This window comes from Narcine bancroftii, chromosome 5 (assembly GCF_036971445.1).
Source record: "Narcine bancroftii isolate sNarBan1 chromosome 5, sNarBan1.hap1, whole genome shotgun sequence".
Classification (NCBI taxonomy): domain Eukaryota; kingdom Metazoa; phylum Chordata; class Chondrichthyes; order Torpediniformes; family Narcinidae; genus Narcine; species Narcine bancroftii.
Genome location: NC_091473.1, coordinates 218,733,588 through 218,749,145, shown reverse-complemented (window position 1 = coordinate 218,749,145; position 15,558 = coordinate 218,733,588). Strand labels below are relative to the sequence as shown.

The window sequence follows — 15,558 nt, the reverse complement described above, 5'->3', positions numbered from 1 at the left end:
GGTGGGAAGAAAATGGCAACGAAGAAAGAAAAGTCGAAAGCAACGGGAAGAAGAGAAGAAGAAAAGACATCGGAAGAAGAAGGTGAAGGCCTTACCTGTCCGAGGAGGCCCGCTGTGGAGAGAGAAGCCCGCTCCCTCAGGTCAGTCGAAGTCCCGAGCTCGGGACTACAAAAATGGCTCGCGGAGCCAAGCAAAAGTGCGCAACTGCGCATGCGCGAGGAGTCGCGCATGCGCGATGCGCAAGACAAAAAAAAACACTGACGGGAGGGGGGACCAGCTGAGGAGTCGATCTCCACAGCTGAAAATGACAGCCACAGCACAACAACAAGAGGAAAACACAGAAAATAACGAGAGCAAGAAAGAAGAGAGTAAAAGGAAATCAAAGAAACAACAGATGACCAACCCAGAGGAAGAAGAAGAGGAAGAACACAGAGAAATGGAAGAAGAAGGGAAGGGCAAGTACATGGATATTTTTTTTTAAAGAATACATGGAATCAATAAAAGAATGGCAATCACAAGAATTTAGTGAAATAAAAAGGAGAATAAAAAGTACAGAAGAAAAAATGAATAGATTAGAGATGGTCATGTCAGATATAGGAAAAAGAGTGGACAAGGTGGAAGAACGAGAAACAGCCATAGAAATGGAAGTAGATTCTGAATGAGGAATATAAGATTAATTTATTTGCTGATGATGTTTTATTATATTTGGTGGATCCGGATATTTTTTTACCTGCAATTCAAGAATGTTTAGAAATTTATGGCCAATTATCTGGTTACAAAGTAAATTGGGCTAAAAGTGAAATTTTACCAATTTGTAAAGGTGATTATTCAGTATATAAAAATATTACAAATTTGAAGTGGACTACACAAATTAAATATTTAAGAATTAATGTTAATACGGAATTTCAAGAATTATATTCAATTAATTATTTTCCTTTAATAAAAAGGATTAAATTAGATTTGATTAGGTGGAGGGATCTACCTTTGGTTTTACTAGGGAGGATTAATACCATAAAAATGAATATTTTTCCTAGAATACAATATTTGTTTCAATCAATTCCTTATTTTAAAAAAAAGTTTTTTTAAGGATTTATATAAAGCGATTAGATAATTCTTATGAAAGGGAAAATTTCCGAGAGTAGCAATGAGAAAATTGATGTGGGATTTTCAATTTGGAGGTTTAAGATTACCGAATTTTCAGCATTATTATGAAGCAGCTCAATTCAAATTTCTTAGTGCATTAATGAATATGGACGACCCACCTAGTTGGGTAAAGATAGAAATGGTGGTTATTTTAGAAAAATTTCCTCATGAGTTTTTGTTTCGATGGAATAAAAATTTATTACGAACTTATGATGTGCCAATATTGAAACATTTATTGAATTTATGGACAAGTAAACTTAAAAAATTGGGACTTAAAAATATATATTCTGGAAGATTGCCATTATATAATAATCAACTTGTTCCTTTTACGGTCTCCAATGCCACTTTGAAACAATGGGAAAAGAAGGGAATAAAAAATTTATCTGATTGTTTTTCTGAGGGTTGTTTTTGTTCCTTTGACGAATTACAAAGGAAATATGGTATTAGTGCAAATTCTATATTTGTATATTATCAATTAAGATCTTTTGTAAAACAGTTATGTGGTCGACATTTGATTTTATTGCCTGAATCTAGTTTTGAAGAATATGTACTTTCAATACCAAAAAATATCTGATTTGTATTGTATTTTACAAGAAATTGATAGTAAAAAAGACTGGGATAAAGATAAGTTGAAATGGGAAAAAGATTTAGGACATAAAATAGCTGAAGAAGCTTGGATGGAAATTTGTCAGAATAGTATTCGGAAATTAATTAATGCTAGACTAGCGATGATTAATTATAATTTTATTCATCAGTTATATTTAACGCCGGAGAAATTTAAAAAATTTGGTTTTAGTAAGTTGGATTCTTGTTTTCGATGTGATCAGACGGCCAATACTTTTTTGCATACTGTTTGGCTTTGTGATCAATTGCAACAGTTTTGGAAAGGTATTCAATCTGTTTTTAACAGTTTATATAATATCCATCTTGTATTAGATCCCGATATATTTTTATTAGGGAACATGCAATCATTAATCGATTTAGGTTTAGAGGATTATCAGATTTCATTTATTTATTTAGCTTTATTTGTGGCTAAGAAATGTATAGCACTGACTTGAAAAGATAGAAATATACTAACTTTAGATAAGTGGTATTTGGAAATGAAATTTTGTTTGACTATGGAAAGGATATCTTTTTCAATTCAGGATAAGATGTCTTTTTATAAGTTAAAGTGGACTCCGTTTGCCAATTATATGCATTTAAGTTTGATTTAAATATATGTTTAAGTGTGATATTTTAGTATTGACAATTTTTTTTTGTTGTTGTTAGAATTTTTTTAGGTTAAGTTTTATCTCTTTTTTGTAAGTGGGTATTTTTTTCATATATAATATTGTCAATTTTATTAACTCTTCACTCTTTATTTTGGGGGGGAGGGTTGGACTAATTTTAAGTTAGACTATTAATATTGTGTTACAATTAACGGGGGGAGGGGTTATTTTGTGTAGTTTTCTGATGTAATATTGTAATCATACCTTTTAAAAAAATTTTTTCTATTTTTCTTTAAATGTAATTCTTTATTGTATTCATGTTATAAAATTTTAAATAAAGTCTTCAAAAAAAAAGAAATGGAAGTAGATGACTTAAAAAAGAAATTAGAAGAATCTAATAAAAAAGTTAAAGAGACACAAGAGCTGTTAGCTCAGAAGATAGATATAATGGAAAATTATAATAGAAGAAATAATATAAAGATAGTGGGCCTTAAGGAAGATGAAGAAGGCAAGAATATGAGAGAATTTATAAAAGATTGGATCCCCAGGGTCCTAGGAAGACCAGAATTACAGGAAGAAATGGAAATAGAAATGGCACACAGAACATTAGCCCCTAAACCACAACCACAACAAAAAACAAGATCCATTTCAGTAAAATTCCTAAGATATACGACGAGAAAAAATATATTGGAGAAAGCAATGAAGAAAATAAGAGAAGACAAAAAGCCACTGGAATACAAAGGTCAAAAAAAATTTTTCTATTCAGATATAAGTTTTGAACTCCTGAAGAAGAGGAAGGAGTTTAATACAGCAAAAGCGATCCTATGGGAAAAAGGATATAAATTTATGCTAAGGTACCCAGAGGTACTTAAAATAGTTATTCCAGGGCAGCAAAACAGACTATTCTCGGATCCGGAGGAAGCACGAAAATTTGCAGAACAACTACAATACAGACAGAGAGATGAAGACATGTAACGAGAGCAAAAATGACCATGAACTATATGAATATGGGTATATATATATATATATGCGTGTGTGTGTATGTGTACATGTGTGTATGTGTATCTAAAAGAAAATATATAGAGTATAGATAAGAATTAATAAGGGAAAGAAAGGGAAGAGAGGAAGTAAGGAGGGAATTAAGAGAGTGACCTTTGTTGTATATGAAAAGTAAAATCTTTTCTGGGGGGGCGGCTGGGTGGGGAGGAGTTACGGTCACTGCGAAATCAGTTGACGCTTGTGAGTGAATTCGCAAATCCAAATGGAGAGGGGAGATGTGGTTGCCCGACAAGGGATAAAGGGCAACTCAGGAAGGGGAGGGGATAGTGGGGTTAAAGAAATTTTAGATAGGAGAATAAGGGAAATGTTTGATGTTTTAGAAATGTTGTCTTATAAAGTGTTCAAAACAAGAAAGCTGTAATGGATAAGAAGGAAAGGTGATGATGAGGAAACGGAAAGGAAAGATAAACAAAGTATGAAATGGCTATGTTGAACTATATGACTTTAAATATTAACGGAATACATAACCAAATCAAAAGGAAGAAACTGTTAAATTTACTGAAAGAAGAAAAAAATGATATAGCATTCGTGCAAGAAACACACTTAACTGAAATGGAGCACAAGAAATTAAAGAGAGATTGGATAGGACATGTAACAGCAGCGTCATATAATTCAAAAGCTAGAGGAGTAGCTATATTAATCAGTAAAAATGTACCAATTAAAATAGAAGAGGAAATAATAGATCCAGCAGGGAGATATGTAATGATAAATTGTCAGATATATTCGGAGTTTTGGAATTTACTCAATGTATATTCACCTAACGAAGAAGATCAAAAATTTATGCAAGATATTTTTTTGAAGATAGCAGACACGCAGGGGAACATACTAATAGGAGAGGATTTTAACCTTAATTTGGATGCAAACATGGATAAAACTGGGAAAAAAATTAACAGAAAGAGCAAAGTAACCAAATTTATAATTAAATCGATGGAAGAAATGCAACTTTTGGATATATGGAGGAAACAACACCCAAAGGAAAAGGAATATTCATTTTATTGGGGTAGACATAAAACATACTCAAGAATAGACCTATTCCTGTTATCAGCTCGCATGCAAGACAGTTAGGAAAACAGAATATAAAGCTAGAATATTATCGGACAACTCACCCCTGATATTGACAATAGAGTTAGAGGTCATCCCTCGAAGAATGTATAGATGGAGATTAAACTCCATGCTACTTAAAAGGCAGGATTTTAGAGAATTCATTGAACGACAAATTAAAATGTACTTTGAAATAAATACGGAATCAGTGAAAGATAAGTTTATACTATGGGACGCAATGAAAGCGTTCATCAGAGGGCAAATAATAAGTTATGTAACCAAGATGAAGAAGGACTACAATCAGGAAACAGAGCAGTTGGAAAGGGAAATAGCAAATATAGAAAAAGAATTAGCAATGAAGGAAGACACAACTAAAAGAAGAGAATTGGCAGATAAAAAAATAAACTATGAAACACTACAAACTTATAAGGTGGAGAAGAACATAATGAAGACAAATAAGAAATATTATGAACTAGAAGAAAAAAAGCACAAAATTCTAGCGTGGCAGCTTAAGACAGAACAAACTAAGAGAATGGTATTGGCATCAAGGAAAAAAGACAAACAAATCACATATAATCCAACAGATTAATGAAAACTTCAGAGAATTCTACGAACATTTATACCAAACTGAAAAAGAAGGGAAAGAAGACAAAATAGATGAATTTTTAACTAAAATTGAACTACCAAAATTACAAACAGAGCAACAAAATAAATTAACAGAACCATTTGAAATAGTAGAAATACAAGAGATAATAAAAAAAACTACCGAATAATAAAACACCAGGAGAGGATGGATTCCCAATAGAATTCTATAAAACATTTAAAGATTTATTAATTCCTCCCCTCCTGGAAGTAATCAACCAGATTGATAAAACACAAAGCTTACCAGATTCCTGCAAAACTGCAATAATTACAGTAATACCAAAGACAGGGAAAGATCCACTCGCACCAGCGTCATATAGACCAATATCATTACTTAACACAGATTATAAGATAATAGCTAAACTATTAGCAAACAGATTAGCTGACTATGTACCAAAAATAGTAAATCTAGACCAAACTGGATTTATTAAAAAAAGACGAACAACAGACAATATTTGTAAATTTATTAACTTAATTCATGCAGTAGAAGGATATAAAGCTCCAACAGTAGCGGTTGCTTTAGACGCAGAGAAGGCCTTTGACAGAGTAGAATGGAATTATTTATTCAAAGTACTACAAAAATTCAGCTTACCAGAGAAATATATTAATTGGATTAAAGCATTATATAAGGGGCCATTGGCGAAAGTGACAGTAAATGGATAAATATCAAAACAATTTAACTTAAGCAGATCAACAAGGCAGGGATGCCCACTATCGCCCTTATTGTTCGCGTTAGCCATAGAACCACTAGCAGAACTGATAAGAACAGAAAATAAAATAAAAGGGATAAAAATAAAAGACAAGGAATATAAAATCAGTTTATTTGCAGATGACGTTATAGTATACTTAACAGAACCAGAAATATCAATAAAAGAATTACATAAGAAATTGAAGGAATATGGAGAAGTGTCGGGATACAAGATTAACGCAAATAAAAGTGAAGCAATGCCAATGAATAATGTGGATTTCTCAAAATTTAAGAAAGAATCACCATTCAGATGGCAAATGCAAGCAATGCGATACCTAGGTATACAAATAAATAAAAACCTCGGCCATCTATATAAACTCAATTATTATCCACTAATGAAAAAATTACAGGACGACATTGGAAAGACTTACCACTAACACTAATAGTAAGGATAAACTGTATTAAAATGAACATTTTCCCAAGGATACAATATCTATTTCAGGCATTGGCAATAAACTTGACAGAGAAATTCTTCAAGGAGTTAAAGAAAATAATAAGGAAATTTTTATGGAAAGGGGGGAAACCGAGGATAGCACTAGATAAATTAACAGAATGGTATAAACAAGGAGGCTTACAACTGCCAAACTTTAAAAATTATTATAGAGCCGCACAATTAAGATACCTATCAGATTTTTATCAAACGGGGGCGTGGCAAGATGGCGTAAGGATCAGACATGCCTTCCAGTCCTCTCCTGACTCTATCTTATTGTTTTGTCTAGAAATGCCCGTTAAAATTCTTTAAAAGTTTAGATAATTTCAGTGCTGTTAATTTAACTTATGATGGTACAATAGGTGGAAAAGAGCAAAAAAAAACGACAACAGATCATCAAAAAACTACATTTTCCAAAAGTTCAAGTTTTGGAGCCTACCTACAGAACGACACTGGACTCAGCGTAAAATGGATCCCAGGAGAGAGGTACAGTGTTCGGATGTAGAGCTCTATGTTACATCGGTAGAGCCCCCTAAAGAGGGCACCAAACAGCCTTTAGAACAAAGAGTTACTCAAAGGCATTTGTCAACTGTAGAGGTGGCGCTGCAAACTGCATCTCTTGAGATAGAAGAACCTATACAACTTGATGTACTGGGAGAACTTAATACATTATGGACTGGGGAAAACCCCGGCCAGCGTCCTCCAGTCATTGCTGGATAGGCTGTGGCTGGGGTTTCCACACGCAGTCATACTACAAGGAAGGCAACCAGAATGAAGGAAGGAACAGAAGATCCTTTGGTTATGCAGAAGAAGCAGGAATCTGTTGAGCCAAAATCTCTTCCAATTGAAAAGATTTTTGTGAATCTTGAATCTAAATTATCTTATACAATGCAGGGATTATCCAAGATTATGACTGAACTTGGTACTAGGTTTAATACTCTGGTGAAAATACATTCTCAACAGATGGCTGAGTTTGGAGCTTTTAAGCTTGAAGTGAGAGATAAATTTAATTCGTGTGAAGAAGATATAGACGAAATACGGGATCATGTTTTTGATGTGACCAAAATGGTCGAAGACTTACAAACTCAAAATAAAAATTTGGTGAAAAAGATTGATTATTTTGAAAACCAATCCAGACGGAACAATATAAAGATTATTGGTTTGCCAGAAGGTATGGAGGGACCAGACCCAAGAAAATTTTTTACTGAATGGATTCCGCAGGTGCTGGGTCAAGAACATTTCCAGGAAGGTATAATACTGGAACGTGCTCACAGAGCCTTGCGTAGAAGACCTATTTCAGGTCAAAGTCCAAGACCTGTTTTGGTTCGTTGCTTGAATTATTACGACAGAGAAATAATTTTACGAGTGGCTATTAGAAATGCACAACAGAGAAAATCACCCTTGATGATTCAAAATAATCGAGTTTTCTTCTATGCGGATTTGAGTCAAGAAGTTATGTTCCAACGACGGGAATTCAATCCTGCTAAAGAGTTGTTGTGGAAGAAAGGTTACAAGGCAACCTTTAGATATCCAGCTGTTTTGAAGGTTTTTCAAGATGGTTGCCCACCAAAGTTCTTTGATTCTCCAAAGGAAGCTATAGCATTTGCTCAAGAGCTGCCAATTACTCAGTTTCAACCGAGACATAGTCCGCCGCGATCTCTAAGGAGACAAGAGATGGAAGAAAAGAGCCGTGTTCCAAGAAGGAATGGTTGTAATGGTGACTCGGCAGTTGGAGCTGATTAAAAGAAGAGTTGTCCTTTTTTTTTCTAATGTTTTTTTTTAAAAAAGGGATATTAAATAATGATGATGTTAGTTTAAGATGAAGTGAGAGTTGGGGGAGAGAACTGGATAGGCACTATTTCCTGAAAGTCATCTGCTACGTGTGAGTTATCTCACACCCATTTTTTTTTGGGACTACCGCATTGCGCGGTTTAGATGGGAGGGGGTATTTTTAACCTCCTACCCGTTTTTTTTTTCCTTTTTTTTTGTATTATTAAATTAACGAGTGAAGGGTTTTTTTTTGTTTAAATATAAAAAAAAAGTATAAGAAAGTATTTGATTGTTTAAAAAACTAAACATTTATGTGGTTTTTTTTGTAAAGTTTATTCAGTAGATAAGGAATATCTGAAATTTAAATGTGAATGGGATGGATAAGTTTTTTTTAATATTTTTTCTTTAACTTTAAGGTGAAAGGAGTGGTAATTCTGGTGTATATTATTTTGCTATTTTAGTTATAGAACGAAGGGAATAATGGTGAAAGTTATAAATTGAATTGTACAATTCTTAATGAGGCTTGAATTTTGTCTGTGGTTTATGCTCCATTTGTGGAACATATAGATTTCGTTGTAGATGTGTTTTTATTATTTGGATATCTGAATTTTAACGTAATGATTGGGGATATTTAAATGTGGATAACTATTCAAGAGTAAAAGGGAAAAATGGTGGAAGAGTACTAAAATTGAATTGTACAATGCTTAATGAGGTTTGAATTTTGTTTTAAGATGGTGGTTTATGTGACTAATATGATGATAGATGTGAAGTTAGTTGATATTTGGTGAAGGTTTATCTCTATAGAGAAAGTTTTTTTTTCATCTTTTTTTTCATGCTACAATTTTTTTTTAAGAATTGATTATTGTTTAAGAATTTTTGATAGATAATGTTACTAACTTTACTAATTTTTTATATTAAGTTTGAGTTAAATATATGTTTCATCTTAACTCCGTTTGTTAAATATATGCATTTAAGTTTGATTTAAATATGTTTTTTAAGTCTGATATCTTAGTATTAATTACTTTTCTTTTTGTTAGTATTTTAATCGGTTATGTTTTTGTTTTTTTTTGTAAGTGGGTTTTTTTCTCACATATATTATTAACTTTATTAATTCTTCACTCTTTATTTTGGGGGGGAAAGTGGGGGTTGGACTAATTTGAGTTGGGTTATTAATGTGTAATAATTATTGGGGAGGGTATAGTTTATTTAGATTACTGATACTGTATTGTAATTTTATTATTTTATTCTTAATTTTTTTAATGTAATCCTTAAATAAAGTTTAAAAAAAAGATTTTTATCAAACAAGGGAAAAGCCAGATTGGACTAGATTAGAACTAGATAAAATAGGGGAGAAGATACCCGAACATATATTATATAAATAGGATGAAAAGTTGGTATAATGTAGGAATTCTCCAGTATTACATCATCTGCTCAATATTTGGAAGAAGATTCATGTAGAAAGGAATAAAACAAATTACCAACTACCAAAACTAATACTGACGCAAAATCAGCTAATCCCTTTTACAATAGATAACTTTCCTTTAGAGAATGGGAGAAAAAAGGATCAAAAGAATAGAAAATTGCTTTTCGGGAAATAAATTATTATCCTTTGAACAAATGAAGGATAAATATAATATAACTCACGATACAGTGTTGGCATACTACCAACTGAAATCCTACTTGAAGGACAAATTGGGAAACAGTCTGAGGTTACCAGAGGGAAGTAATTTTGTATATGTGATTACAGACACAATGATAATCAAAAAATTTATAACAAACATGTATATTAAACTACAAGAAAAGGAGAATGATGAAACAAATGGTAAAACTAAACAAAAATGGGAACAAGATCTAAACATAAAGATAAAGAAGGAAACATGGGAGAAGTTATGCTCAGGAACTATGAGAAATACAATAAATATGAGGTTACGTATGATACAATATAACTGGATACACAGGCTATATATTACACCTCAAAAGTTAAATAAATGGGACCCAACAGTATCTGACAGATGTTTTCGCTGTAAAAAGGAAATGGGAACAACAATTCATGCAATCTGGACATGTGAGAATGTGAAAAAATTTTGGGAAGATCTAAACCAGATATTAAATAAAATCACAAAAAGCAATATACCAAAAAACCCAGAGATCTTCCTCCTAAGTAACATAAAAAACAAAGAATTTGGACTTGATTTGGATGGTACACAAAAAAGATTCGTTAGGATAGCCCTAGCTGTAGCAAAAAATGTATTATGTCAGCCTGGAAATTAGAAGATAACTTGAGAATACAACAATGGTATATAGAAATGAATAAATGTATTCCATTAGAAAAAATAACATATAATTTAAGAAATAATATTACAATATTTGAACAAATATGGGAGCCATACATGAAACACAATAGAGAAAACCTACCGGGGACATCTACCACCTAAAATGACAGAAGGAGAAGAGAATGAAAAGAACTGACTCAGTGGAATTTCTTGTTTATTTTTATTGAGTGACAACATTGTTTGATGGGTTTAATGTATTTTAGATTCTGAACTTTAAATGAATAGGAGGGGAGGTAGGGAGGGTGGGATGGGAAGAGGGAGGGGGGGGAGAAAACGACACTATATATTTGAAAAGGAAAATGTATGTATCTTGATCAATGTGGTTTACAGTGTGAAAAATAAAAAAAAATTAAAAGAAGAATCCCCTCAATAGCTTGCATACCATTGACATAAGACTCACTGGTCTATAATTGCCAGGATTCTCCCTATTACCTTTTTTGAAGAAGGGAACTACATTTGGCATTCTCTAATCATCCGGCACATCCCCTGTGGTCAAAGAGAACTCAAAGTTCATAGCCACTGCCCCCAGCTATCTCTTTCCTTATTTCCCACAGCAACCTGAGCTATATCACAACAGGCCTGGGAACTTATCAATCTTAATGTTTTTTAAGAAGACTCAACACTTCCCCTTCCTTAATCTCAACATTGTTGAGCACACAAGCCTGTTCTATTCTGACCTCACCCTGATCAAGAAGCTTTACGAGAATATTGCCCAGACTTCAGGAACTGAGTTACATGGAAAAGTTAAACAGGTTGGGACTTTATTCCCTGGAGGTAGAAGAATGAGGAGAGATTTAATAGAGGTATATAAAGTTATGAGGGGATAGAGAGAGAGTAGGTGAGATAGAAAACCAGAGAACATGGATTAAGGGTGAAAGGAGACAAGTTTAGGAGGAACATGAGTGAAAACTTCTTCACATAGAGAATGGTGGGAATGTGGAATGAGCTGCCAGCTGAAGTAGTATATGTGGGGTCAATTTTAGCATTTAAGAAGAATTTGGACAGGTACATGAATGGGAGAGGTGTGGAGGGCTATGGACTAGGTGCAGGTCAGAGGGACAAGGCAAACAAAATGGTTTGGCTACAACTAGAAGCATTGAGGGGCCTTTTTCTGTGCATAATGTTCTATGGTTCTGTGGTTCTAAGGTCTTTTTCTCTTGTGAATACTGAATCAAAGTATTCATTTTGGACCTCCCCAACCTCCTCTGCCTCCAGGCACATGTTGCCTCCTTGAAATTAAAACATAAGTCTGCAGACAATGAATTAAATTTAAAAACACAATACTGGAGAAACTCAGCAGGTCAAACAGTTTTCTTTAAAGAGGAAAGATAAAAATACATAGCCGACGTCTTGAGCTCTCCACCTCTGGGCTCACTACCCCCCTCCTTCCCTTCCTCTTTCTCCCCACTCTCCTCCCCCTCTCCCCCTCTTCCCTCCCCCACCCTCTCTCCCTGCCTCTCTCGGCATTACGATCATTCTCCAGAGACTGGTGGAGAAGCTGTTCTCGCTGGGACTCAACATCTCTTTCTGAAACTGTATTCTGGAGCCAGTCTGTCCAGGTCGGTTGCAGAACATCAAGCATTGTAATGCACTGGTCCATCTCAGGGCATTGTGTTCAACACCCTCCCGTTCATGCTACTAACCCACAATTCCAATGGCAGGTCCAGCTTCAACAGAGTCATCAGTTATGTAGATGAGAGCACAGGGTTGGGCTGATCAGGAACATTACAGAAAAGAGGTGAAAAATCTCATGATATGGTGAGAGAGTAACAACCTTGAGTTTCAATGTGGACAAGACAAAGGATGTGAACTTCAGGATGACCAGGAACGACCTCCCTCCACGGCAGATCAACAATTATGTAGTGGAGAGAATAGAGAGCACCAAGTTCCTTGGATTTCACTTAACTAGTAACCTAGTGTGGCTACACATTTCTTCACTTGTCAGGAAGGTGCGACAGTGCCTGCACTTCCTGAGAAGACTGCCTACCATTATATAAACCTTCTACAGGAGTTTTATTGAGAACATTCTATCCGGCTGCATCACAGTGTGGTACGGTTGCTGCAGAGAAATGGATCAGTGGTCAATCCCCCCCCACCAACGATGTAATCCATTGGGATTGCTATCTGAAGAGGGGATGCAAAATCATTGAGGACCCTTTCCACCCTGCACGGAGCATCGTTCAGAATTACAGGAATAGCACAGCCAGCACCATGAGGCTGAGGAACAGCTTCTTCCCACAGACAATGAAAGTGCTGAATGACCAAAGGAACGGCTCACACTGACCACATGAGACTCTCGTATTCATGAAACAAATCAGTATTTAGGAATACTTGTCCTGAATGTTTATTTATTGTCTGTATGGGTGTGTGTGTTTTGCCTCAAGGATTGGAGAACGATCAGATGACAATAAATTTGTTTTGGCCATCTGCTTCAAACGGAAGCTCTTGTAAGTGATAGTGAGGTTGAAAGAGGCTGTTCATAATATTTAATGTTACTCCTTGGATTCCTCCTGAAGGTGATGCAAGTAAAAGGTCACATCCACTTGGTGTACAGGATCCACACTGCATCTCAGGAAATACTTTTACCCATTGAGTGGACCCAGGTGCTTGCAAATATTTTGTGATACACAGCAAGGAATTTACTGCAATAAAGGAGACAAAAATGCTGAAACACTCACCAGGGTTGGCAGCATTCGTGGAGAGAGAACTAATTGATGTTGCAGGTTGAAGTCCCTTTGCCAGATCAGAGAAAGTGAGATTGAAAGGATATTCAAATTGCAGAGAAGACAGAGGGAGTATTTGCACTGGGGTGAGGCCAGGTTTGCTCTAGGATGAGTTGCAGTGGCTTGATGGGGGCATTTGGAGGTTCCCTTCATATTTTTGGTCTGTGTGATGTGTTGCCAATTGCAGGGCTTTGGGAAGTGTAGTTCAGTTTCCCAGATGAAAGGTGTGATGAATTCAGGCCAGGTGCTCTTTGAAAGAACTTTCCATTGAGTTCCTTTCTCCAGATATGCCTCTCTTCACCCATTCTCTCCACTTGTTGCTTTGATACTACCTGATATCAGTAGTTGTTCTTCTTAGCAGACACAGTTTCTTATTTGCATTATTAAAATGTCACGAGAGGCCCTTTGCATATCAGATTTCCTCTTAACCTGCTCTGTTCGACATGAACAATACTGCGTTTTCTAGTCTTATCGTACAACTGCAGTCCCTTTGTATGGTCCAAGTAAATCTCCTTTGCACCCATTCCAAGGCAATGTTTTGTAATTCCATAGCTCAGAACTACATACTTTACTGTAGTCAGGACCAAACCTATGGTTTATACCCCTCATTGTTCTTGTGAGTGATTGATTGATTGATTCAGGAAGTGCAGATAGCAAGTTCACTTCCTGATTCTCTCAATGAGTACAGGTGTGAGGACAGCCCCTTGTAACTTCTCTGTGAAGCTGAGGGAGCGAGGTGCTGGAGAGTTGAAGCATGCTTCCTTTCTTGGTGTAGGAAGAGAGAGCTGCATCAGTGAAAGAGGAACTGAAAGTGCACCAAGCTGTTGTTGAGGAAGGCTTGCTCCCAATTTGTAAACATTCATTGAAGCCCTGATTTTGTCTCTCTCTCTCTCTCTCTCTCTCTCTCTCTCTCTCTCTCCCTTGATAGGCAGTGTTGAGAGGCAGCCATTTCCCTGAAGGGTCAGTTCCCTGCACTGACAGAGATGTGGTGGTTCCAGCAGGGGATGAGCTTTCTTCCAACTGCCCTGGTCATCTGGTCAGGAGCCGCCTTCTCCTTTTCCTTCATCACAGCCGTCACTCTTCATCATGTTGACCCGCTGGTGCCGTACATCAGGTAAGTCACACAGTGGGTGAGTGTGTGGGCTGACCCCTAGTCAGGGCTTGTGAGCAGTGCCAGTGGTTCTGGAGCGTGGAAGATGGTGGGCCATTCTGGGGCAGGGAGAAGACGGATCCGGAATGTGGGGAGGGAGTTTTGTGTGGCTTCAGGGCCTGGGGAGGAGTGAGTGAGTGATTCTGGACTGGGGAGGGGGGGTGGGGGTCAGTGTTGATCTGGAGTTTGGGGACAGTGGGTGGTTATGAACTGGGGGGGGGGGGGTGGAGGGAGATTGGGAGACATTTTTTGGACTAGAGTGTGGAGACAGTGAGTCATTCAGGACCCGGGGATGGAGGGGTGGTTCTGGAGCATGCTCGCTTCAGGATCATGGCTATTGGGGACAGAATATGATTCTGGAGTGTGGAGACAGTGGATGGATTAGGACCACAGGGGAGGGGTGAGAGCATGTGTGCTTCAGGACCATGGTGAGGTGAGGGACAATGTGTGGTCCTGGAGAATGGGTTGTTTAGGACCATTGACTTCCACGTTTTCAGACCATGCAGATGTTGGTCGTTAAGATGTTCTGCCACCAAAAGTATCTTCTGTACTGAGAGTGGGATTGGAATTTAATGATCAATATTGTAAAGGGCCTCAAGACATTAGAACATCAAAGATTTCACACTGGTACAGAAGGTTAACCTGCCAGAGACCTGGGGTCAGTCCTGACTTCCAGTGGTGTCCGTTGCATGTTGGCACCTTCTTGTGAACCCATGAATTTCTCTTGGGTATTCTGGTTTCCTCCCACATTCCTCTGTCAAGTCAAGTTTATTATCTGATTGCATCTGGCTATACAACCTGATGAAACAGCGTTCTTCAGTCCTCAGTGCAAAACATGCTGACACACAACCAGACATAACACACATATAGACAAACAATACATCTGCAGGACAAGTATTCAAGTATACAAACAAGAAATAAATATTGTTTCATAAATATGAGTCTCAGATGGTTAGTGCCAGCAGTTCCTTTCGTTGTTCAGCAGTCTCACTACCCATGGGAAGAAAACATTGGAGATTGGTAGCTCAACTGACCGCTGTAGGTTCCCCTTGCTGTGGGTGAATTTGGAGGGGAGTTAATAATATAGGGAGAATAAAATAGGATTGATGGTCAGCATGGACCTGAAATGGCCTGTTTCCCTACTGTATAATTTTAGTTCTGATGTTTCACAGATGCATGAAGTTTTCTTATGACGGTTGTTCAGTGGATATTTCCATATGTCCCCAGACATTTGGAAACAATAGAAAGAAGGGCAACAAATGAGTTGAAAGGATGTTTTGGCAAACAAGAGAGACTGCATATATTGTAAAA

At 36.5% G+C, this 15,558-nt stretch overlaps 2 protein-coding genes across 7 annotated transcripts in view; one reads left to right on the top strand and one right to left on the bottom strand.

Annotated features, from left to right (window-relative positions):
• The window catches only part of LOC138764865 (DENN domain-containing protein 2D-like), a 137,978-nt gene that overhangs the window by 14,947 nt on the left and 107,473 nt on the right, over positions 1 to 15,558 (bottom strand). The window lies entirely within an intron of this gene.
• The window catches only part of dram2b (DNA-damage regulated autophagy modulator 2b), a 70,477-nt gene that overhangs the window by 28,199 nt on the left and 26,720 nt on the right, over positions 1 to 15,558 (top strand). For all 6 annotated transcript variants that reach the window (XM_069941265.1, XM_069941261.1, XM_069941260.1 and 3 more), the window contains one exon: positions 14,026 to 14,211. In XM_069941265.1, the coding sequence (XP_069797366.1) occupies positions 14,081 to 14,211 (131 nt within the window). In that variant the 5' untranslated portion in view covers positions 14,026 to 14,080. The remainder of the gene's footprint in view (positions 1 to 14,025; positions 14,212 to 15,558) is intronic.